Genomic DNA, 23,083 nt, shown 5'->3' on the forward strand with positions numbered 1-23,083 from the left:
AGACCTCTCTACCTGTCCTGGCACACTCATCCTGCTGATCTACGTGCTTGTATGTGATGTCACATACAAGCATATGGAATGGATGCGCAATGATGAGCTCAGGTCAGGGGTATTTTCTGAAAGCAGTGAGCCTGTGTGCAGGTTCACAAGCTGGGGCCCCTGCAGCTGAGAAAGTGGTTCGGCATGATTTTCATTGCGCTGAAAACTGGTTGTGGCTTAAAGGGACACAAAGTGCAGGGGTTCAGTAGTAAGTGATGCAAAGGTTCAGGAATAATTTCAACAAAGTTCCTAGGAGCTCAACAGTAATTCCATAAACTGTCACCTGATTGTGGTTTTCTCAATCACAGTGAAATCCCTTCTTTCTAAGATTGGTAGGTGGCGACCAAGTGAGTCATCTTCCTCTAGATCAGTGGTCATCAACCCTGTCCTCAGGGCCCACTAACAGGCCAGGTTTTATGTATCACCTTGGGGAGATGCAGACTAGAATACTGCAATCACTGAACAACAATATCATGTGTGGTGTATTTCAGTTATCTTCCAAACCTGGCCTGTTGGTGGGTTCATGACCACTGCTCTAGATGGTGGATGGGGCTAGCAGAACTGTGATTGGCTTTAGCAGTGGCCAAAACAGTCCTCCTCCTGAAAACGGGGACTGCCCCCCCCCAGCAAACTGCACCCAATCTCTTCATCACAAAAGCTGACAATCGCAGCTACAGCAGTTAGAGAACCAATGTTTCCCATCTTTTCCAATCTGTGGGGGAGCTGCTGATGGGGAGGGAGTTGAGTGCCGGTAAGAGGCTTTGTGGGCCACTTGTGGCATCAGTGCTGGGGGTTGCCTACCCCTGCTCCATACAGTAATATTCTGTTCTAAAGGTGAACGGGGGATCCCTAGCGGCCAAACGAGAACCCCACAGGCTTCTTGCGTACAGTAATGGAGAGTAGTAGTAGATGTAAAAATCCTGATTCCTACTTGATACCGCCTTACATGTGCACTGAGGCTGAAACCTATCTATAACCTGCTATACACATGGAGACTGATTGGTACAGGAGGTAGGATCTAATATCACTCTAAGCCATGTTCAAAACCAGGGTCCACTTAGGGGCTTCACAAAATAGGAGCAAAATATAATAAATTTAAATGAACCTGAGTAATGCTCTCATTGGGTGCATCTGAGGCTGCATCAAGTACTCTGGATGCGTGGGGCTCACAAAGCACCAATATGGTTCTGAACTGCTATCCTTTTTTTTTTTTTTTTTTTTTTTTCTTAATTTAACTATGCCCTAAATTAAGAGACAGGCCAAACCATGTTTCAAATGAAAACCTGCCTTGCTTAAAGTTTAATTTGTTGCTGATTAATATTTAAAGATGCCATCACTCGGTTTTAGACAAAGTGACCATGTCTCTAAAGCAGAATCTCCCCCTACCTGCCTACCACTGCAGTAGTAGGATCCTATAGGTTGCCCTAAACCTGAAGGACACAGCACCTTTTTTAGATCCATGAAGAATGAAGACCTCAGTGACCCCTGTGAGAAGACTTTATTAAGGGAGGGGGAGATGCAATAAAATGAGGAAGGAAGAAAATAAATTGGGATGAGGGGCTGTCATTAAAAGCGGAAGGGGTGAAAATGGCCTGAGCATGACTTTATCTTTGATTTGTAGGTTGACTGTGTTGGCTTTGAAAACCTTGTGGGATATAAGACCATATACCTTTGTTGATGACAACATCTTCAAGCAAGGTCTTCTCTTTTTGGAAGGTTTGCAGGACTTGAATACTGGAAGGTTCAAGCCAGTGGGAACCTTATTTAACAGTGGACTGAAGGTAAGAGCACTGTGTATTATCTTTTTCAGCCAGAGGCAAATAAGAAACCTAGTGCTAAATACTTAAACCTAGTACACATGGCCTGAATGTCAGGCGACATCGGCCGTTCAATAAACAGCCAACATTTGGCCCTTGTGTATGACAGCCTGTCCGAGAGAAGCCAGGCCATTCGGAAAACTATACTGAAAAAACTGTGGCCGACGGGTCCCAATCAGCACTCTCTGCTAATGGCGGAGAACACTGACCAAAGTATTCTGGTGAGGGGGCCATCCCCCTGTCAAAACACTAGTGCTTGGCAGGGGAGATTGCTGTACTAGCATCAGAATGTGTAAGTACAGTGGTTCCCACCAGAGCCATCAGTTTTTTTTTTTTTTTTTTTTTTTTTTCGTTCAACCTGCTGGGTTGACCAAAAACAAAATAATGGTGTGTACTAGGCTTTACTGGTGGACAGAGATGGCTAAGCTAGATGGTAGATGGCCCTCAGCTCTACAGGATGAAGGGAGGAGGTTTAACTTTTGTCATTGTATGTAATCTGATCTGACTATCTCTCACTTTCTGTACCAGAAACACAGCAGGGGAAAAAAAATCTCAAAAAGCAAGGGGATATCTATTCTAAGATTGCCATCGAAATAGGTTTACCGATTTAAATATTTTCCCTTACCTCCAATTACTGTGACCTGTCTGGATACTGTGGTCAACAGGACAAATAAAGGGGCATTCAAGGGGGGCTCAACACTAAAATACTACTTTCCACTCTATCCAAAACGGGGAAAAAATAGGATTTTTTGTACTCACTGTAAAATCCTTTTCTCTGTAATTCACCGACCGACACAGCTCCTCTCTGTAACAAATGGGTTATTGGCCTTATCACTTGGAGAATACTAGGCATAGTTGTAACACAACACTCAGCACTTAGTTCCGCCCAGGGGGCGGTCCTTCGGGCTACAAACCTCCAGTCTGCCAGACAGACCTCAGTAGGTCAACAAGCAGTATAACGTAAAGATAAAAGGAGGGGCGGGTGCTGTGTCGGTCGGTGAATTACAGACAAAAGGATTTTATGGCGAGTACAAAAAAATCCTATTTTCTCATATTCACCGATCGACACAGCTCCTCTCTGTAACAAATGGGACGTCCCCAAGCAGTGCCAAACGAGGGGTGGGAAATCGGCATAGAAACTTCATCCACCATGGCAAGTGGGAACTAGTGAAACTTTACCCACAAAAAACTGCGTGGAAGAAAAACGGCACAAAAACCAGGGAACCTTGAGACAGAAGGTCCTTTCGCAAAAGCAGTTGCCAGGGAGCGTCTGCCACAAGACGTGCCAGGTCTGGGTACCAAGGACGCTGAGGCCAATCTGGGGCAACCAGTATTACTGGGATCCCCTCGGCTTCCACTCAGCGAAGCAGATGTGATAACAGTTTCAGTGGAGGAAAGGCGTAGATCAGCTGGTACTGATCCCACGGAGCCACCTGCGCGTCAGACGCGTCTGCCCACTGATCTTTTGTCCTGGACACAAGTCTTGGCACCTTCCAATTGATATGGGTGGCCAGCAGATCCATGTCTGGTGTGCCCCACCTCAGGTGCAGCAACCTGAATGTCTCCGGATGCAATGCCTATTCTCCTGGGTCCAGCATCTGTCGACTCAAAAAGTCCGCCTGCCAGTTCTCCACTCCCGGGATGTAAATGGCCGACAGGGCCGGTACGTGCCGCTCAGCCCACCGAAGTATGTGGGTGACTTCCCGTGCAGCGCCTGAGCTTCTTGTTCCCCCTTGGTGATTGACGTATGCTGTGGTGTTGTCTGACTGGATCCTGATCGGGCGCCTTTGCAGTCTCATCGACCATGTGGAGAGGCACAGCCTGATCGCTCTCAATTCGAGCAGATTGATCGGCAACTTGGATTCTTCCGTCGACCAGAGGCCCTGAGCTGACTAAACCCCCATCACTCCACCCCAGCCGCATAGACTGGCGTCCGTTGTGATCACTGTCCATTTCAGAGGAAGGAACGATTTTCCGGACTGCATTACCGGGGACCTCAACCACCAGATCAGAGAGACTCTGACTGGCTCACCTGGATCTGTCGATCGATCCAGGGACAACTGAGATTTGTCCCACTTCATCAAAATCTCCTTCTGCAGGACTCTGGTATGGAACTGGGCATAAGGTACTGCCTCGACGGAAGCTACCATGAGTCCCAGCACTCGCATGCAAAAGCAGAGCGATGACCATTTGCGGTTCATCAGTAGTTTTACCGCAGATCTGAGAGTCTGCAATTTGTCTGAAGGGAGAAACACTCTCGCTTCCCTGGAGTCCAGCAGCAAGCCTACGTACTCCAGATGCTGGGTCGGCACAAGCACCGACTTCTTTAGGTTCAACAGCTACCCAAATTCTTGCAAGGTCTGCATGGTGATCGCCACATCCTCCTCTAATTCTGAGGTGGAAGATGCCCTCAGGAGGAGATCTGGATTGGGGGGGGGGGCTGAAGCCAGACCAAAAGGAAGAGCCACAAACTGGTAGTGGGCTTCCCCGACTGCAAACCGCAGAAACTTTTGATGCCAGAGGCACATGGTTATTTGTGGGTATGCATCCTGGATGTCTAAGGACTCCAGGGAGTCCCCTTGATGGAGTGCAGTGACTACTGAGCAAACTGATTCCATTCTGAACCTCTGCTCTTTTACAAAGTGAGGGTCTTTAGGTCCAAGACCAGACGTACCCCTTCCTTGGGAACCACAAACAGATTTGAGTAGAATCCCTGGAAGCGTTCCGGAACCGGTACAATCACCCTGCGATTCAGCGAATCCCTTACTGCCCCCAAGAGGGCCTCCGGCAAGCCAGGGATACAGGTATGCTGGAGGGGAAGAATCTGTTTTGCGGCCAAGAGAAACTCTATCTTGTAGCCGGTGGAAATCCGATCGCAGACCCATTGGTCGGACAACTGGGAGGACCACCGGGCTGCAAACTCCACAAGGCGACCCCCCCCCCCCGAGACATAGGTGGGGGCAAACCTTCGTGCAGTAGCACTTTTATTCGAAGGCTTGTTAGGCTTGGGGTTCCAGGGACGTTTTTGACCGTCCGTGGGCGTCCTGTTGGGCTGGGGACGTTTTGTCGAAGCTCCGGGCGGACGAAAAAGCAGTTTGTGAGCGGAAAAAGCGGGCCCTTGCCTACGGCGTGGCTCCTTGGCCTTCCTGGATTGTGGGAGTAGAGTACTCTTACCACCGATGGCATTTTTAATAATGTCATCTACTGAGGCTCCAAAGAGGCGGTCGCCAAGGAAGGGAAGATCCGTCAGGGCTTTTTTGGATGCCTGGTCAGCAGACCAGCATTTCAGCCAAATTAGGCGCCTCAGCACCATAGCTGACACTGAAGCCCTGGATAGCAGAGGGGGAGTATCCAGGGCCGTGTCAGACATAGTTAAGGTCTTGCACTAGTTGGTCTGCTAGTTGCACGCAGACAGAGGAAGCCTGCTGCTCTCCCAATTTGCGGTGCAAAAGTTTTGCCCACTGTCAGTGTCTGCGACACAAGTGCGGATGCCAGTACTGGTCGCGTGGCTGACCCCACAACCATAAACAAGGAACAAGCCACTGCCTTGGCCTTCCTGTCCGTGGGATCCTTGAATGCAGGAGTTCCCTCAATCGGGATCGTGGTTACTTTATTTAATCTGGATACAGGGGGGGATCCACGACCGGAGGAGCCGACCACTTTTTGAGAAGGCTCTCCTCAAGAGTAACGCACCGCCATGTATTTGGGGACCAAAAAGGTCCGTTGCGGGCCACCCCATTCCTTGTAAATGAATTTGTCAAAATAAGTCCGATACGGGAACACCTTAGGTGAACGTGCTGGCTTGCGGGACCCAAAACCGGGACCGGTACATCAGCAGAGGGATCCACTGTCTCCTGAATCTTCAGGGTATCTCGCGCAGCTGTGATAAGTGCTCCAACAAGCGCTTTGTCACGCCTGGACCCGGACGGGGACTCATCCTCACTGTCCAAAGGGTCCTGGTCAGCGTTGTCTGACAAGACAGGGCAGGGGTCACCACACTCAGCAGGACTGCGTCTGAGTCTGCGTCAGAGCTCTCCCCAGAGGACGGGGGGGGGGGCAGGGGCCGCTTTTTAGCACCTTTCTTCCCACGCTCCGCCTCCATCTTGGCAATGAACGAATTGAGGACTGCCGTCAGGGTGTCCTATGGGCACTGCGCAGTTGGCAGGTGACCCAGTTGCAATTGCCTGGATTTCGGGGGAAGAAACACCAGTTTCTGAAGCCATGCTGACCCTATCCTGTCTGCCACCCGAATGAGACTTGGGACAGGGACAGTCCCACCCTCCTTGCTGCCGCTGACTGAGGAGCTCTTTCCCGTCGGACTCGCCACCCTCAGTTCTGCACTGTTCATAAGTAGTGCCTGTAGACCCTGAGTGCTCCCAAGTGCAAAGGAAACAAACGCTGTGTCGGTGGCAGCCGCCGTAATGAGCGCTAAACGTTCTAAAAAAACGTGCTCAGGCTTCAATAAAATGGCTGCCCTGCGTCCAGTACAATGACAGGAAACACAGGGAAAATGGCTGTGAGAAGCACCAAAGCCATGCTGCTGCTAGAGAACACTGAAAAAAAAACTTGTTCAGGCTTCCAGAAAATGTCCACCAGTGTCCTGAATAGGAGAGCACTTGGAAAATGGCTGCTGAAGCCCAGGAGGGCATACTGCCTTGCCCACACCTAAAATGGCTGCCAGCAGCTCCATGAGGCAAGAAAGAAAGCAATATGACACACCCAGCGCCGCACCCGACCACAGCAGACCCTCACAGGCACCTTCCAGGAGCTTAACACAGAGAACCCAGGACACCGCTAGCCAGCCAGCGCCTCCATCTCAGGTGAGAGCACACATATACCGCTCAGCAGCCACATGCAGCGTCCCCCCCCCGGGGGGGGATTGGGACAGGGGAGAGCAGAGAGGGAGGTGAGGGACCCCCGAATCGACCTCACATGGAATGCCCAGCTGCTCAGCCCCGCCGAAGAAGGGAGAGCTGTACTTGCCAGTCTCGAAGAACTGGGAGACATTCCATTGCAGAACTACGCACTGATCAGTACAGGGTACCTGCTGGCCTCGGCATACTGTGACGCAGACATCAGTAGCCCGATTACGTGTACACCCCGGAGCATAAAAGCTTACCGACCACCTCCTGGAGCTGAGGTTTCATCGTGGCCTGCCGAGCCGTAGCTGCGACCTGCACACGCTCAATGGCCGGACTGGGGAGACTACAAGGATAAGGGTATCCAGCCTGTTACCCAGCCGGCTTGTGATAGCTGATCACAGAATCATTCATCTTGCGCAAAAAGCCAAGCTTCTGCATAAAAAAGCTCGGACCAATGGGCTCGCAGGGTTTCTAGGTCTTTCTCCTTCACTAGGCAAAAAACTGAGGTCTGTCTGGCAGACGGGAGGGTTGTAGCCTGAGGGACCGCCCCCTGGGCGGAACTAAGTTCTTTGTGGTGTTACAACTATGCCTAGTATTTTCCTAGTGATAAGGCTAACAACCCATTTGTTGCAGAGAGGAGCTGTGTCAGTTGGTGAATATAAGAGACTATAATATAGTTGGTGAATATAAGAATAGAAGTTGATATTACACATGCTTAACACATGTCTTAAACAAAATCTAGAAGTGGGCGTTTGTAAAATCCTGCATTGCACCATCCCCTTAAAGACTTTCAATAAAAAAATAATTGGTATTTGCTTGATGCTGCTGTCTAGGAACAGGGTGGGGTCCTTTCCCACATCAGCAGCCGCTCCACTAAGCCAAAAAAAGCCCAGTCTTATGCTTATTTATTTTAGATTTTTTATTTTTTTTTTTATTTTTTATGCCCAAAAAAAAGTCCTACCAAAACAAGGTGCAGGAGGAAGTTTTACATGGGTTCCATCATTGTAGTCCAAAGTGGTTTCAAGATTCCAATTCACATGTAGGATTTAACTGCTTTATATCTGTTTTTTTTTTTTTTTTTTTTCAGGGAGGTGCTGATGATGACGTTGGCTTTACATGTGCTGTGGTCATTTTCATGGCTCAGACCACTTATGCATCTACTGTACGTATTTCTTTCCCAATCAACTGTACTTAATCGTTCTAATGATAAGCACCCCATGATTCTACCACAAGCTCCATACAATCGTATAAGTATTGTGTTTAATGTACAAAATCTAATTCTGTATGGAAATTTCCATTTCTTTATGCCTGATTCACATCTATGAAGATTGCAGTTTGCATATTCCAGGTGCATTTTATGTTTTTCAATACACATTGTTGATCTATTGGAGTCTATGGAACCAAAAAACTGAAAATCCCTGGCCTTTCTATAAAATGCACAGATGTGAACTACATCCATAGGAAAACATGTTAAATGGACTGTAGTGTGTTTCTGCAAAACTGAAAATGCACTAAAAAATGCATAGCCTTAATGCTATTAAAAAAAGTAGACGTTTGGGCTGTATGAATGTAGGTTGAGAAACGTGCAGTATTTATGGGTTTGTAGCATGTAATAGAATTCCATAATTATGCAGACTGTTTTAAGCCATGCAAAGAAATGGTACTGAAATAAAGTTACACATTTGCATGATTTTCTTGTAAATTGGGTTGTAAAAAAGGCAAAAAACTAATTTTCATGCTTTGCTTTTTTTACAACCTAATTTATAAACAAACACGTGTGGCATCCTGTGCTGCAATTACAGAACCAAAGTGCATGGCCAGCTTAACAAGGGGAATTGTAAGGCAACAACCATGAGCAAATATTGGCTACCAATTGAATAAATGAAGAATGAACTCTCATTGGCTACTGTGGGTTAATGCCTTGTCTTCTTGTACCTCCCATTGACATGCCCAAAAGATGTTTAAGCTAAAAGGATAGAATGACTTCTGTCATTAAAATAGAGCAAATGCAATATATGTTTTGTATAGTAATGAACACCCAATCCTGACCTTTTCCCAGCCTTCACTGTTACGTCCAGCTCTCTCCTACCTGGATGCCGCTTCTAAAAAAGATCAGTCCGTGTATAACTACGCTATGCTCTACAATGCCTTCCGGGTGTCTGGAAATGTGGAACGTGCCAATGCTATGCGTGAAAAGTTGAAAACTTTGGCCATTAATGAAGGTATGAAAGCCAACAAATAATTTTTATTGTCAAACACACGCACTGTACATATGTCCTAAAATTAAAGTGGATAGTATGAGTGTAGCACCCTCTATCATAAGGTAGGTGCCTAGTAAGGGTTGTTTTTACTAGGTTTACTCAGCACAGGAAAATTTTAGGCAGGCTTATGCTGCAAGCTAGGTCTGTCTATTTTTATTTTGGGGCTGGGAGGGTTTAGAGTAGCAGTGGGTGTGAACACCTGGGCTCCAGTCTGAGGCACCTCCCCTGCTTCCAGGCAGTATGTTCAGGAAGAGGCTGGACCTAGAGCTGGAGTGGCAGGTAGCACATGCGGGAGCTCTGACCAATCCCTAACTGGCATTGGCAGGGGGTGGGCCTCCTATATATGCTGAGGTCACATGCTACTGGGGAGGAGAGTTGACTGGGTGAAGTGAGGAATGGAGTGCTATACAGCTGCAGGACCGTACCCCCATCTGGGGGGGGGGGGGGGGGAGATCGCAGGAGAAGGCCCGGGGAGAGCTGTGAGGGAACATTGCCTTCATGTGGTCGTTGGCAATCTCTGTCACCACACAGTCGGTGGCAGGGAGCTACTGGAGCAGAGAGGGCAGGAAAAGCTGTTTGAACGCATGGTCCAGGCAAATTCCTCATCAAGGACTCGGGGCTGGAAGGTTGGAAGATTTGTGAGTGTTGCCACAGTGGATGGCTGGAGGTGCCAGGGAGTCTGTGAAGGGACCTCTGTTAGTACACGGGCACTAATGGAGTCTGCATCAATACACACGGTGGGTGATGGAGAATCCTGGATAAGGGAAAAGACTGTGGGGATGTGTGTCAAATCAGTGTGGCTGGGGAACACATGATTTGCATGTTGGACTGGCTGGGAGCAGTAGTCCATTTCCTAGAACATAGACTTTAACCTACTAGGCCTCTAGAGAGAGGTTCTGCAGGTCTCAGGCCTAGTAGCAGCGAGTCACCAGAGCCAGTAGAGGGGCTTATTTAAAGTGAGTTCTTCATACCTATTTGAAGAGGATGTGGTATACCCTAATAGAACTACAAGTTGTGCAGGAGGAAACCAACTGTGCAAGGAGAAGCACGTTTGGGCTGGTGGTGACGAGAACCAAGACCATTACTTTACACAGTAAAAAGTGATGTTTCTGTCCCTCACACGGTGATGGATGGGAACTTGGTTAACAGTAGTCTGCATGGAGATGTAGGGAGCAATAGTCTGCATAGGAGATGCAGAGGGAGTAACAGTCTGCAGGGAGCTGCAGGAGAAGATTTCTACTTGGCCAAGTGTTCACATCCTAGCTTCAGGCTCTAATTATTATCCAAGTATATTGAAACCTGTAAATATGATGGCAATGACTTATTATATAGGCATCCCATATCCCTATCCAAGTTGTATCCCCCAATAAAACAACAAAAATAAAGCTCGTAAATGACTTTTCATTGTCTCTGGAAAAGATGTATGAAGTTTGGCAGTGAGGTGATGAAGTCGGGTATGAAGTTAGTCGCTATATACCACCATTCTATTGTAGGTCCTGCAGGGGTCTGTGATATAACTATCCACAGGTCAGCAGGTCAAAAAGCATGAAATCTTGGTCACTCAATATATGGACCTTTTTTCTGTCATCTTTCTCTGAAACCCCTATTCCTTAGAAGGATTGGGCTCTGTAGATCATGGATGCCTATGCTGGTGAAAAGAACTCATAGCTTCACACCTTTGCATGGACGGCCTAATTCTTACATTAGAAACAATAGGTTCTTGTTTAGACTGCATTTTCTTGTTTTGCTTTTTTTTTTTTTTTTTTTTTTTTTTTTTGGTAAATCACTGTGTATTTGTTCTGCTCTCCTCCTCCTCCAGGTAACACTCTTCACTGGCAACGTAAAAAGCTACCAGAGCAGCAGACTCCCTACCTGTTTTCTCCTCGTGCACCCTCAGCAGAGTTGGAGCTAACAGCCACTGTCCTTAAGGCTATGGTTTATGGGGAGAGTAGCTCTTCAGTATCTACAAAGGACCTGAATGAAATGGCCAAGATTAGCAGCTGGCTTGTTCGGCAGCAGAATATACATGGCTCTTACAGCACCACATCGGTAAGGTTTCTGTTCTTGGGAATGCTCCAGAATTTTTCACTCAGTTATGGACCAGACTGTTTTGTAGAGTTTGAAAGAGTCTTTATGGCCAGTATGCTTTCAGAGGGAAACAGAACTGCTTAGAATGTTGTGGTTTACTTTGCAATACATTTTTAAGCATGTGAATTCCACATGCTATTCTACTCCAATACACAAGACCAAGTACCAATGCTTTGTTATCAAATAAAAGCCATGCTTATTTCAGCTCTATGGAAGTCCTCTTGAAACCCAATCAAAAGGGGGCAAATTCCAACATCAGAATGAAATGCTGACTGCTATATATTCTGGATTACTGCAATCAGTTGCTAAACAAATTGCATCCATTCACTTCTCTTGTCTTGTTTGCCTATTTTTAATGTTGCTTGTGTTTAGTTTGCAGCCATTTGTAGACAACGGCAGCCAGTAGACAACCATCTACAGTCACAATCACATCTGGGCATACAGGATTTAAATCGACCCGGTAGTCCCTATGTAGTTTTGGTGCAAAGGTACAGCAACACCCAAGTGCAGCTGGAGACCTTCTATGTGTATACTAAACGGTGCAAGTAGACTGGTCACTGCATGGTTTGCATTTGTTTGCCAAATTACGTAAACAAAACTTCCATCTGTAGTAGAAGCAAAATTCTGTAAAAAAAAAAAAAAAACACACACAAATTTTATGATCCTCCTTGTATGTCTTTTTTTTTTTTTTTTTCCTCAAACTTGTATTGCAATACAATGAAAGCATTACAATAACACAAAAAATCTTAATTGTATACTACGTAATGAAAGATATAACAATTCACAAGAGCACGATATGTTGTAGCTCTGACAGATTGTTAGTTTTACATTTAATGTATAAAAAAATTTAACCTGGCTGGGTTTCCCAGTTCTGACCAGGGGCCCAGACTGTGTTATTCACAAAAGTGTATTAACTTTAAAAATGTTATAACGGTATTGGTTTTAATTTAAGTAACCTTACAAGGTAACAGGGATAGATATAGAAATAATACGTATGAGGTGAAAGGGAGATAAGTGTAAAGAAATGGGAGATTTAGATAATCCAAGGGGTTGCTAGGTGGCTGTCTGCTCTTCACACAGCTGTAAGGGATTTAAATTCTTCAGCATATTTTTTACATAACCCATACTCTCAAGTGTTACATTTCTTTGTAGTTTTGTGAGCTATAGACCTTGTTTCCTCCATGCCATACATATCGTGTACATTAAAGCCATTCTTTAATAGTGGGGGTTTTTGTGGTTTTCCAATATCTGGGAATTAGGGCTTTTGCAGCTGTAAGAAGAAATCTAGTCATTGCTCATATCTTTTCATTGGGTTGTTGGAAATGTGTAATGGGCAGCATGCTGCCATTGGTGGAATTGAAGGATCTGAAATGTGTTTAATAATGTCACAAACATTTTTGCCAAAATGGACATATGGGGTCGCAATCCCACCATCTATGGTACGTGTGATGCCTTTTGCTCCCTTGCATCTCCAACATAAATCTGAAGTCACGGGGAGCCATTTATGAATTTTAAATGGTGTATTGTACCAATTTGTCAAAAGTATGTAGGAAGTTTTTTGGTTGCGTGTGCTAATTGAGCATTTGTGCACCAACATACATGCATGTAGCCATTGATCATCACGAAAAGGCATGTTTAGAGCATCTTCCCATAACCTTTTCGTGTTTCTTTAGTTCTGTGGATCCTGATGATTGCAGCCATGTATATGCCAAATAGTATTTTTTCATTTTTTCCAGCCTTTAGGCATACCTCTCCCTTGTTATAAGGGCCTAGTATAGTATTTACGTTTATTGGGGTTGGAGATGAAGCTATAAATCTGGTGATATTCCCATTGTTATGCTTCTTGTCTGCTTGCCTAATTAACCACTTAAGCTCCAGACCATTTGACTGCCTAAAGACCAGAGGACTTTTTGCAATCTGGTACTGTGCTGATTTAACTGGTAATTGCGCGGTTGTACCCAAACTAAATTTGCGTCCTTCTTTTTTTTTTTTTTTTTTTTTCGATTTATAAATGGAAAAACGGACAATTTAGAAAAATTATATTTTCTACTTTCTGTCATAAGAAACCTCCAATAAACTAAATTTTAGGAAATTGCTGAGGCATGTTGAGCCCACTAAATATTACATTTTTTTTGTCCCAAGCAATTGAGATATATATATATATATATATATATATATATATATATATATATATATATATATATATATATAATATATAATATATAATATATATATATATATAATATATATATATATATTAATATATATATATATATAATATATATATATATATATAATATATATATATATATATAATATATATATATATATATAATATATATATATATATAATAAAAATTTTTTTTTTTTTTTACTTAATTTTGTAAAAAAAAAAAAGTCACTAAATATTTCTTGATCATACATCACGGGACACAGGAGCTTCATTACATAGTGGGTTATATAGTCACCTCTGGTGATTGGACACTGGTTAGCCCCAATTAAGGAGAATTCCTCCCCTATATAATCCCTCCCATATGGGAGGCACCTCAGTTTTTTCGCCAGTGTCTATGGTGGTTGGTCACGTAAAACATGTGCTATGAAGAAAGCTCTGTGCAGGTCCCTGCGGGGGCCTAAGGGCTACAACAAACCGGATCCATATCTCGGGTCGATATTTGACTCCCAAGATGGTATGGTACCCGGGCCTCGTCACCCGAAGAAGCGGGGTTTGGCCTGTAAGTCCTCTCCATTGGAAGACTGGGCTCTGGGAAAACCAGACTTGCTAAGGTAGCATCGTTTTGCCCAGCCATGCCATTCTGCCACAGTGAAATGTTGGCAAGCGATTAAGTGAAAAGCTTTGTAAGCAGCATATGTCTCAGTGCTGTGTCTGATGGGTGAGGGTTCAGTGCCCTAATAAATTCTATGTCGGTGTCTTCAGGACGTTCCAGGCGTTCATTGAAAACAGCTTGTTTGATCTGAGCAGATTCTACACTTTTCAGGGATCCCCCTGACTGTTTTGCCTTCTCCCCTGTTGTCAAGGTCCTCCAAATGTCTATTGACTTTAATATAGTGGCATGTGTGGATACCCAAGTGCTCTATTGCCGTCTTTTAGCCTCTGCTCTCTCTGTGCTGGCCAGTCACTCATTGCGGGAGAGGAAGCCAGCTTTTAAATCAGTTATTGCTGATGAGGTGTTTTTTATTTCTGCAGCGATCTGTGTTTCTCCATAGCTGCAGTGGATGATCTGTGTAGTCTGTCCCTTACCAGATCCTCCGAAGCTGACAGGAAGTCTTCACTGGGGTCTGCCTCGTGCTGCAGCGACACCATCTTGGATCCAGTGCGACCCCTTGTCTGAAGTTTGTACGCCAAATAACTCCGGTCTCATTTCATGGTTTCTGACGCTGTGCCGGGAAACCGCAGTATACCGAAGTACAGTTAAATCACACTTGTTTAATAATGAAAGTAAATAGAACAAACTTAGTCAAAACATAGCCAGAGTTCAGGAACCAGAACGGATAGTCGGACAAGCCAAAAACGTCAGGGAGCTGGAGATAAGCGTAGTAAAACCGCAAGCAGGATCTGGAGCCAGAAGGGGTGTCAGCCAAGCAAGTCTTTAACGCACATGCAGCAGATGGTCTCTATGATGTTGGCAAAGGCAGAGGTCCGCCGGGACTCCGCTTTTTTTTTTTTTTTTCTAAAAGCCAGCAGCTACAAATACTGCAGCTGCTGACTTTTAAAATAGTGACACTTACCTGTCCAGCGCGCCCGCGATGTCGGCACCCGAAGCCGATCTCTAGATCGTCTCTCGGGTGCTGCCGCCGCCATCTTGGGTATGGGAATCAGGAAATGGAGCCTTTCGGCTTCATTTCCCGGTTCCCTACTGCGCATGCGCAAGTCGCGCTGCGCAATAAGGACGGTCCCCGCTGCCTCTGGGATCTGTGTGTTTCCCAGCAGGCAGCGGGGCACTTGCGGAAAGGGGCAGGCACTTGCGGAAAGGGGCGTAATCTACGCCCCTTTTCGCAGAGAGCTATCCTGGAAGTGGGTGCAGATACCTGTACTGTACAGGTATCTGCACCCCCCTCTCCCCTGAAAGGTGCCAATTGTGGCGCCGGAGGGGGGGAGGGTTCCGATGAGCGGAAGGTCCACTTTAGGGTGGACCTCCGTTTTAAGTAGGCATTACAGTCAAACTTTTTTTGTCAAAGAAAATACACAAAAAACGTAACATTGAGGGCACAATAAATCAATTTATTTATTGGTAAAGTGTATAAAAGCTGAAGTTGCGCCAAGTAAATATATACCAAACATGTCAATGTCAAATCTCAAACCTTAAAATATGGTGACCAACTTCTGTACCCCTCTATTTTCCATAGGCGACATTTTAAAAAAGTACATCTTCTTTTTTTTTTTTTTTTTTTTGCCTATTTATACTTGCCTAGGTGGATGCAGTATCAGCCTGATGCTGCATCTGCCCCCCGCCGCCTCTTCACTTAGAACCGAGCCAACAAACACAGCCAATGGATCGGTTCTCTCACCTCCCCAAGCGGAGAGCTGCTGACTGTCAGTCATCATCTCTCCTGCTCTGCTCCTCCATGCTCATTTGAGAGCTGAGCTGTGGAGAGGTTGGGGAGTGGCTGTCTCAGCTGCTCGCTGAGAGGCTGAGACTGCCATCAGTCCAGGCAGCTGGGGGATCCAGACTTCCGAAGTCGTGATGACACGCTGCCTCGCCTGAACTTGGTAACATCAGCAGAGAGTGGACTTCAGACCGTTCTCCGCTGAAACCGGGTCACAGAACTGCAAAACCAATTGCACTCCTGTAATCCTTAGGAAAACACCAGCCCAAAAAGCTCAGGCTGGACTTCTCATTTCAAAGCCCCTACAGTTCATCAGTTTTGAAGTACACAGGAGCTCTGGTGGGTGTGAGAATTATTGCTCTATTGGAAACGCCAATCAAAGAAACAACCAAACTGAATAACATGGGTCCAAAATGGGTCCTTATCAATGTAACTGTTAGTCCATAATAAAACGTATATGTATATCAATTGTTTGTAAATGATTAGAGGGGATGAGGGGATAAGGGAACTATATCTCAGAATTTGCTAATGAAAACAGTATCATTTAGTAGTAATCAACATGGATTCATTAAGGATCGTTTTTGTCAGACCAATCTACTATCCTTCTATGAGGACGTTGGCTGCCATCTAGATAAAGGAAGGCCTATGGATGTGGTATACCTGGATTAAGCAAAGGCATTTGATACAGTTTACTTTAGAAACTGAGGTATGTCGTTGTGGACCATAGCATATGTTCCTTGATAGAATACTGGTTACAGGGCCCTGTCCAAGGGTGGTGATAATTATGGTCTGAGATCTGTCCTGGGACCAATTATGCTTAATTTAATTTATTTAGAAATCATATAGAGGCTGGGATAAATGGCTCAATCTCAGTGTTTGTTGAAGATACAAAGCTAAGCAGGGCAATAACTTCACAACAGGATGTGGAAACCTTACAGGAAGACCTCAATAAATTAATGGGTTGGGCAACTACATGGCAAATGAGGTTTAATGTTGAAAAGTAATGCAACCTGGTATATTTGCACTGCAAAACTTTTGATTGTATTTTCTATAAGTCTTGTGTACCAAACTTTTGTCTTTGCTTCCTCCTCTAATTTTTCCGCAAGTGCTGATTGTTTCTACACATCAGAACTAAGTGTTTTGGATATACTGAATTGCTTGTTTGTTTTGTCCCTCAGGACACCATGGCAGTGCTGGATGCCCAGTGTAGTTATGGAGCTCTGGTGTACCAAAAAAATGCCAGAAACCTTGTTCAGCTGAAATATGGAGATCGAGTCATCAGAGAATTCAATGTTTCCAAATCCAGCAGAATCCTTCTCCAGTCTGAGATTCTTAATCCGGTTCCTGGGAAATACAGCATGGTGGTTTCTGGAAATGGCTGTGTACTGCTGCAGGTAATGATCTATTGCTTGATAACTTGGTGAATGCTCAACATGGAACTTAACTTTGGAAGGAAAAGGCCCCATGACTTATTGCACCATAACTGCACATAGGGGTAAATGTACTATAAACGGGAGAGTGCAAAATCTGGTGCAGCTGTGCATGGTAGCCAATTGGCTTCTAATATCAACGTGTTCAATTAAACTATGACATAAAACTTGGAAGCTGATTGGTTCCTATGCACAGCTGCGCCAGATTTTGTACTCTCCAGTTTTATTAAATCAGCTCTATAGTATCAAATTTTCACTTCAACCACCAAACCAAAAAGGGAGGGTAGGGAGAGACATACAAATTGGGAATTTAAAGCGGAGGTCCACCCTAAAGTGGACCTTCCGCTCATCGGAACCCTCCCCCCCTCCGGTGCCACAATCGGCACCTTTCAGGGGGGAGGGGGGTGCAGTTACCTGGATAATCCAGGTAACTGCACCCACTTCCGGGATAGCTCTCTGCGGAAAGGGGCGTAACTTACGCCCCTTTCCGCAAGTGCCCGTCCCTTCCCGCAAGTGCCCCGCTGCCTGCTGGGAAACACACAGATCCCAGAGGCAGCGGGGAGCGTCCTTATTGCGCAGCACGATTCGCGCATGCGCAGTAGGGAACCGGGAAATGAAGCCGAAAGGCTCCATTTCCTGATTCCCATACCCAAGATGGCGGCGGCAGGACCCGACAGGCGACCTAGAGATCGGCTTCGGGTGCCGACATCGCGGGCGCGCTGGACAGGTAAGTGTCACTATTTTAAAAGTCAGCAGCTGCAGTATTTGTAGCTGCTGGCTTTAAAAAAAAAAAAAAAAAAAAACGCGGAGTCCCGGTGGACTCCCGCTTTAAATATGCCTTCTAGGGATAATGGCCATATCCAAATTACTGTATTATGTGGAATGATTTTGTCGATAATAAGTTGATTAGCTGCATTATGTGTTGGATACCTTTTAACTTTTGTAATAAAATGTTATATTTTATATTTTTAGGATGCCTATTCTCTCTAGAAGGTACATTTTTTTAAAGTCCAATATTTTTTTTTTTTTTTTTTCTCCCCACCCTTCCACTGGGGAAATTGGATACAATATGGATTCAGGATAGTAGCTATGGAAAACGATGTGCACAGGACACAAATCTGCCATTTACCTTTTGTATGATCCCATATTTACTGCATAATGCAACCTCCACTCCCTACTTTCATGTCTTCCCCAGTTTTGTATTCAGGTGGTGACAGATGTGTTTGAACACCGTTCTAGGCCAGTCTCCCATCTCCACCTCCACTAATGCATACACCAGGTGCTGGCCCAATGAGCAAAAAAATTCTGGTTGGCTACACATCAAATAAAATCCCCTCCGTTTTTTTGGACTTGCTGAAATAAAGGTGAACAGCATCAGCAGCTAACACGTTTCATGCTCCTTTAGCACTTAGTCATAGCTGAAAGTCGGCTATGACTAAGCACTAAAGGAGTGTAAAACACATTAGATGGTGATGCTGTTCCCCTCTATTGTGTGTGTTTTTTTTTTTTTCAAAAATTTGTTTTTATGGACTTGCTGAAATAAAGGTGATTTTACTGGACATGCAGCTGACCAGAAACCTTTTTGCTCATGAAAATTGATGGCTGGCAGAAATCAGTTGGCAGTGACCACAAATTTCCACACAACTCGCCTTTTAGATTGTCTCTCAGATGATGTGCTCCTGTACGAACTTGTTTAGCTCCACAATCCAGTTTTCTTTTAGTCAGTAACTGTTGCTTATTATCATAGAGAAGGATGGAAATACAGATTGAACAGTAAATCTTGGACTTTCTCCAAAAGCTCTGCATATTTTTCTTCCACAACAAAACTGTACATCTACAACCTGTTATATTGCTTTTGGTGATCTCATAGCGGAGGTGAAAAGCATATCCCTGTGTTCCAGAGCACGGGGTGCAGGTTTGTCCTGATACCAATCCAGAGGGCTAGTAGCTGTAAAGAGGAAAGGATCACTGCTACTCCAGACCAGATAAGGAGTGGACTCGGCCCACATGTCTCCATCAAATCGCATTAGGGTGTGTGGTTTGGTTTGGAGATATGTAGGCCGAGGCCACTCCTTATCGTTCACCTTGGATGGTCGGAAGCACCAGCGATCCTTTCCTCTGTACAACATCTACAGGTGCCTACCCAATCTGCTTTTTGATCCTCCTTTCCTTCTTTCCATAGTGAATGGATACCTTTTGCATTTGTCATGTGCATTCAAGGGAGCAATAATCAGACAATATAAAATTTGCTGTTTGTGTCTATTCCCTACAGACTGGAGTTGAGTTCAATGTTCCCGTGAGACAGAAAAATTCTGCCTTTTCACTGTCAGTGACCACATTCCCAGGCAATTGTCAGAATGGAGTGGCGTACTTGGTTGACTGTCAAGTGAATGCCAGGTAGGATAAAGAATTGTCTTTTAGATCTTGAGCAGCTTTTGCTATTCAGCACTTACACCTGCCAACCAGCAAGGTGACTCTAATCCAAAATGGTTTCATAAAATAAAAAAATTCTCTGCTGAATAACTACCTATAACTTTGTATATAACTTGTATACACATATGAATGCAAGCACAAATGAGGAGCCACCAGTGAACAATTGATGGAAACCGCAGAATTCTTTTCCTTTTTTTTTTTTTTTGTTCCTCTTCCTCTCATTCTTTCCTCACAGCAGTAAATAACTCGGTATATAGGTTCTTGTTTAGTCCATTGCACAGAGAACAGCAGGTTAAAGCAAACGCTCCATAGCCTGCAAGCCAAACTCTCCTTCAAAATTCACTTTTAATCACTCCCTCAGAAATATTGATTTGTCCCCATTGATCTGGGGTCATGGTCTGGTAAAACTTTTAGGCTTCAGATTGTATAAAAAACTTGTTTCCTGCAAGCTTTTGCAAAGCAGAAAGCTATGTCTATCAAAGGCATTTATTTATTGCAAACATGTTAAAAATGCCCATTTTACGCATGGAGAATAGTTAAACCACCCAAACAGTATATTTTCTGAAAGCAAGGATCTTGGAGAATAAAATGGGGGTTGTTGCAGTTTTTCACATGATCTTAAAGCACGTTTGCTAAACACAAGTTTTTATTAAATATATACAAAAAATTTTTAGGTCTGAAGCTTGGGTAAAACTACCTCCAAACATTCTATAATTTCTGAAAGCAGAGACCTTGGAAAATGAAATGGACAATATGTTCTCAAAGGTTTATCAAGTGTACATTTTTGGTAAAAAAAAAATGTATTTTTTTATTTTTTACCCAAGCACAATACATTACCCAATTTGTCAAATATGGAGGTTGTGGTGAGTAAACGGATACTCAACATGTCGAGCCTTAAAATTGCACACTCCTTTGAAATGGCCACCAACTTGATAACTGAAATTTCCCACAAGTTACCAGTTTAGTATTGACAATGAATGATGGACTAGAATTATTGCACTCCAACATTCATGGTGATTTTTTATTTTTTTTCTCCATATATAGGTGCATCCATCACATGCATTTTATGTTCTGTATGTGTACATGGGGCTTTCATATTTTTTTTTTTCTAACAATTAACTTTATTGCTCACACAAGAGGTTCAATAGCTTCCCATGTCATTGCATTTTGCTGCTACAGGTTAACCTGATGTCTCCCTCGCCTACCACTGAAGCTAATAGAGCACAGATCAGCTGAACTCAGAAGTGATATAATGGACATTGTTTGTTACCATAGCCCATTTAACACATTTAAAAAATGTAAAAAAAATTTGGGTACAGTGTTACATGAAAGAAATAAGTTTCAGTGGTTTAAGTCTAGACATGGTTTACAGATGAAGGATTTTGAAAGTGTGTTTTTCTTACTTTGTTAAAAATGGCAGGCAAACGCCCCCAAAATGACCCACTTGTTGCAGACACCACCAAGGTAATCATTATTATATAGATTTTTTTTAATCAAGCAACCTGCTGTGATTAATGGGGGTACAACATGGAGCTGGTAATGGTGCACTAGATATGGCGCATACAGGTCATACATGGAAAAGGAAAATGGGTTAATGTACAGGTTACATACAGATGGAGGATGGAAATTAAGGGGCTAATGTGCAAAATGTATAGGAGGTGGGGTGGCAGGTAATTGCACGGATTAATTCATTCAGCTTTCCTCGGTGATTGAAGACTGCTCACTTTACTGGCGTTAATGGGTGCAGCAACTGCCCAGTGGTACTTTATCCAGTGCCATTTATAAATGACCATCCATCGCTTTGATGTTTGACATACACTTGTATAAATGTGTTGACAGTCGCCACTTTAAGGTCTGTTTTTAACATCCCCCAAATTTGAGCAAAAGGGAACTTTAAAGCCTTCGACAAAACTTGCTGAAAGCTCTGCAACTGCTTTGTAAAAGGTGTCTCTACACAAGGCTCCAATACAAAGTTAGGATGTGGGAATAATTCCCTGTACTGTTTAGTTGTTTGGTGTGTTTTTTTTTGTTTTGTTTTTTGTTTTTTTGTTTGGCTTATTGCTTTACTTTTTTCTTTTCTCAGCTATCATGGTATGCAGAATAAGTCCAACATGGCTGTGATAGACATCCCTCTCTTATCGGGCTATGTAATGGAAGATAATTCTCTTTCTAAGGTATCGATCTTAAAGCCATGTAGTAGATTTTACCTGGCAAAGCATCATAATGGATTTGTTGTGGGAACAATAGGGGGCAGGCTACCAGGTGCAGCATAAAAAATTGTTAAAGTGCTTGAATTCCAACACCGATTGTGGCAGATTCACAGGAGTGATCTCAAGGAAAACACTAGTCCTAAAAAATGTGCCTGTAAACATACCATACAGCCAGAAGTAAAACATCCATTTTTATTGTGTGAAGGGTATTGTAACTACTACAGCTTACAGACCAAGAGTACTGTTTCAGCTTTTTTGCAACATTGAGAGAGACCTTTTTCTGTTTAGGAATGACTGTGCCACTTTGTACAAAACCAGCTCCATAAAGACCTGGTTGACCAGTTTTGGTGTTGAGCATCTTGAGTACCCACATAAGAGAGAAACAATCACTCCCAGCACTCAAAGGTCCTCCACAGAGAGAAATGGCTACAGAAGCGACACGGGCCAAGGCTTGTGGAATGCAGCCTGCTTCTGATAGGGGAGTCCAATAGGAGACTACAAAGGCAGCAAATGTGGAAGGCTTTAAACTTGTAAGCCGGAAGATGCCATGTGGTGTAAGGTTCAAATGCTCTAACTGTATAGTAGCAAACTGATGTGTTTTGGCATTGCACCCCCTTGCTCCTTGCTCAGAGGAGTCAGAGCTGAAAAGCATTGGCTAGCTAGTATATGGGAGGTTGTTGGCGCATTTGAACCTTGCGCCACATACAGTCAGGTCCATAAATATTGGGACATGGACACAATTCTAATCTTTTTATTTTTTTTTTTTTTTTTTTTTTTTTTTTTTTGGCTCTATACTCCACCACAATGGATTTGAAATGAATCAGATGTTCTTTAACTGCAGACTTTCAGCTTTAATTTGCGGGTCTTTACATCCAAATCAGGTGAACAGTGTAGGAATTACAACAGTTTGTATATGTGCCTCACACTTTTTAAGAGACCAAAAGTAATGAGACAATTGGCTGCTCAGCTGTTTCATAACCAGGTGTGTGTCATTCCCTCATTATCCCATTTACAAGGAGCATATAAAAAATCCAGTGTTCATTTCAAGTGTGCCATTTGCACCATAAGATGTAAACCATTGGTGAGCCTCAAAAACGGCAAGGCCAGATTAGAGCTTGCCAAACATCTAAAAAAGCCTTCACCGTTCTGGAACATCCTATGGACAGATGAGACCAAGATTAATTTGCACCAGAGTAATGGGAAGAGAGGAGATTATGTAGAAGGAAAGGAACTGCTCATGATCCAAAGCATACCATGTCATCAGTGACGCATGGTGGGGGTAGTGTCATGGCATGGGCATTTATGGCTGCCAATGGAACTGGTTCTCTTGTATTTTATTGCTGCTGTAACTGCTGACAAAAGCAGCAGGATGAATTC

The 23,083-nt window shown here is 44.0% G+C and overlaps 1 protein-coding gene across 1 annotated transcript in view; it reads left to right on the forward strand.

Annotated features, from left to right (window-relative positions):
- Positions 1-23,083, forward strand: part of LOC143930659 (ovostatin-like) — a 208,426-nt gene that overhangs the window by 175,057 nt on the left and 10,286 nt on the right. Inside the window, exons 26-32 of the mRNA XM_077455158.1 lie at positions 1,661-1,820; positions 7,806-7,880; positions 8,778-8,940; positions 10,799-11,028; positions 16,812-17,027; positions 19,336-19,460; positions 21,580-21,670. Of these exons, the coding sequence (XP_077311284.1) occupies positions 1,661-1,820; positions 7,806-7,880; positions 8,778-8,940; positions 10,799-11,028; positions 16,812-17,027; positions 19,336-19,460; positions 21,580-21,670 (1,060 nt within the window). The remainder of the gene's footprint in view (positions 1-1,660; positions 1,821-7,805; positions 7,881-8,777; positions 8,941-10,798; positions 11,029-16,811; positions 17,028-19,335; positions 19,461-21,579; positions 21,671-23,083) is intronic.

This window comes from Lithobates pipiens, unplaced genomic scaffold, assembly GCF_037356315.1.
Source record: "Lithobates pipiens isolate NorthernLeopardFrog02 unplaced genomic scaffold, aLitPip1_a1.2 Scaffold_25, whole genome shotgun sequence".
Classification (NCBI taxonomy): Eukaryota; Metazoa; Chordata; class Amphibia; order Anura; family Ranidae; genus Lithobates; species Lithobates pipiens.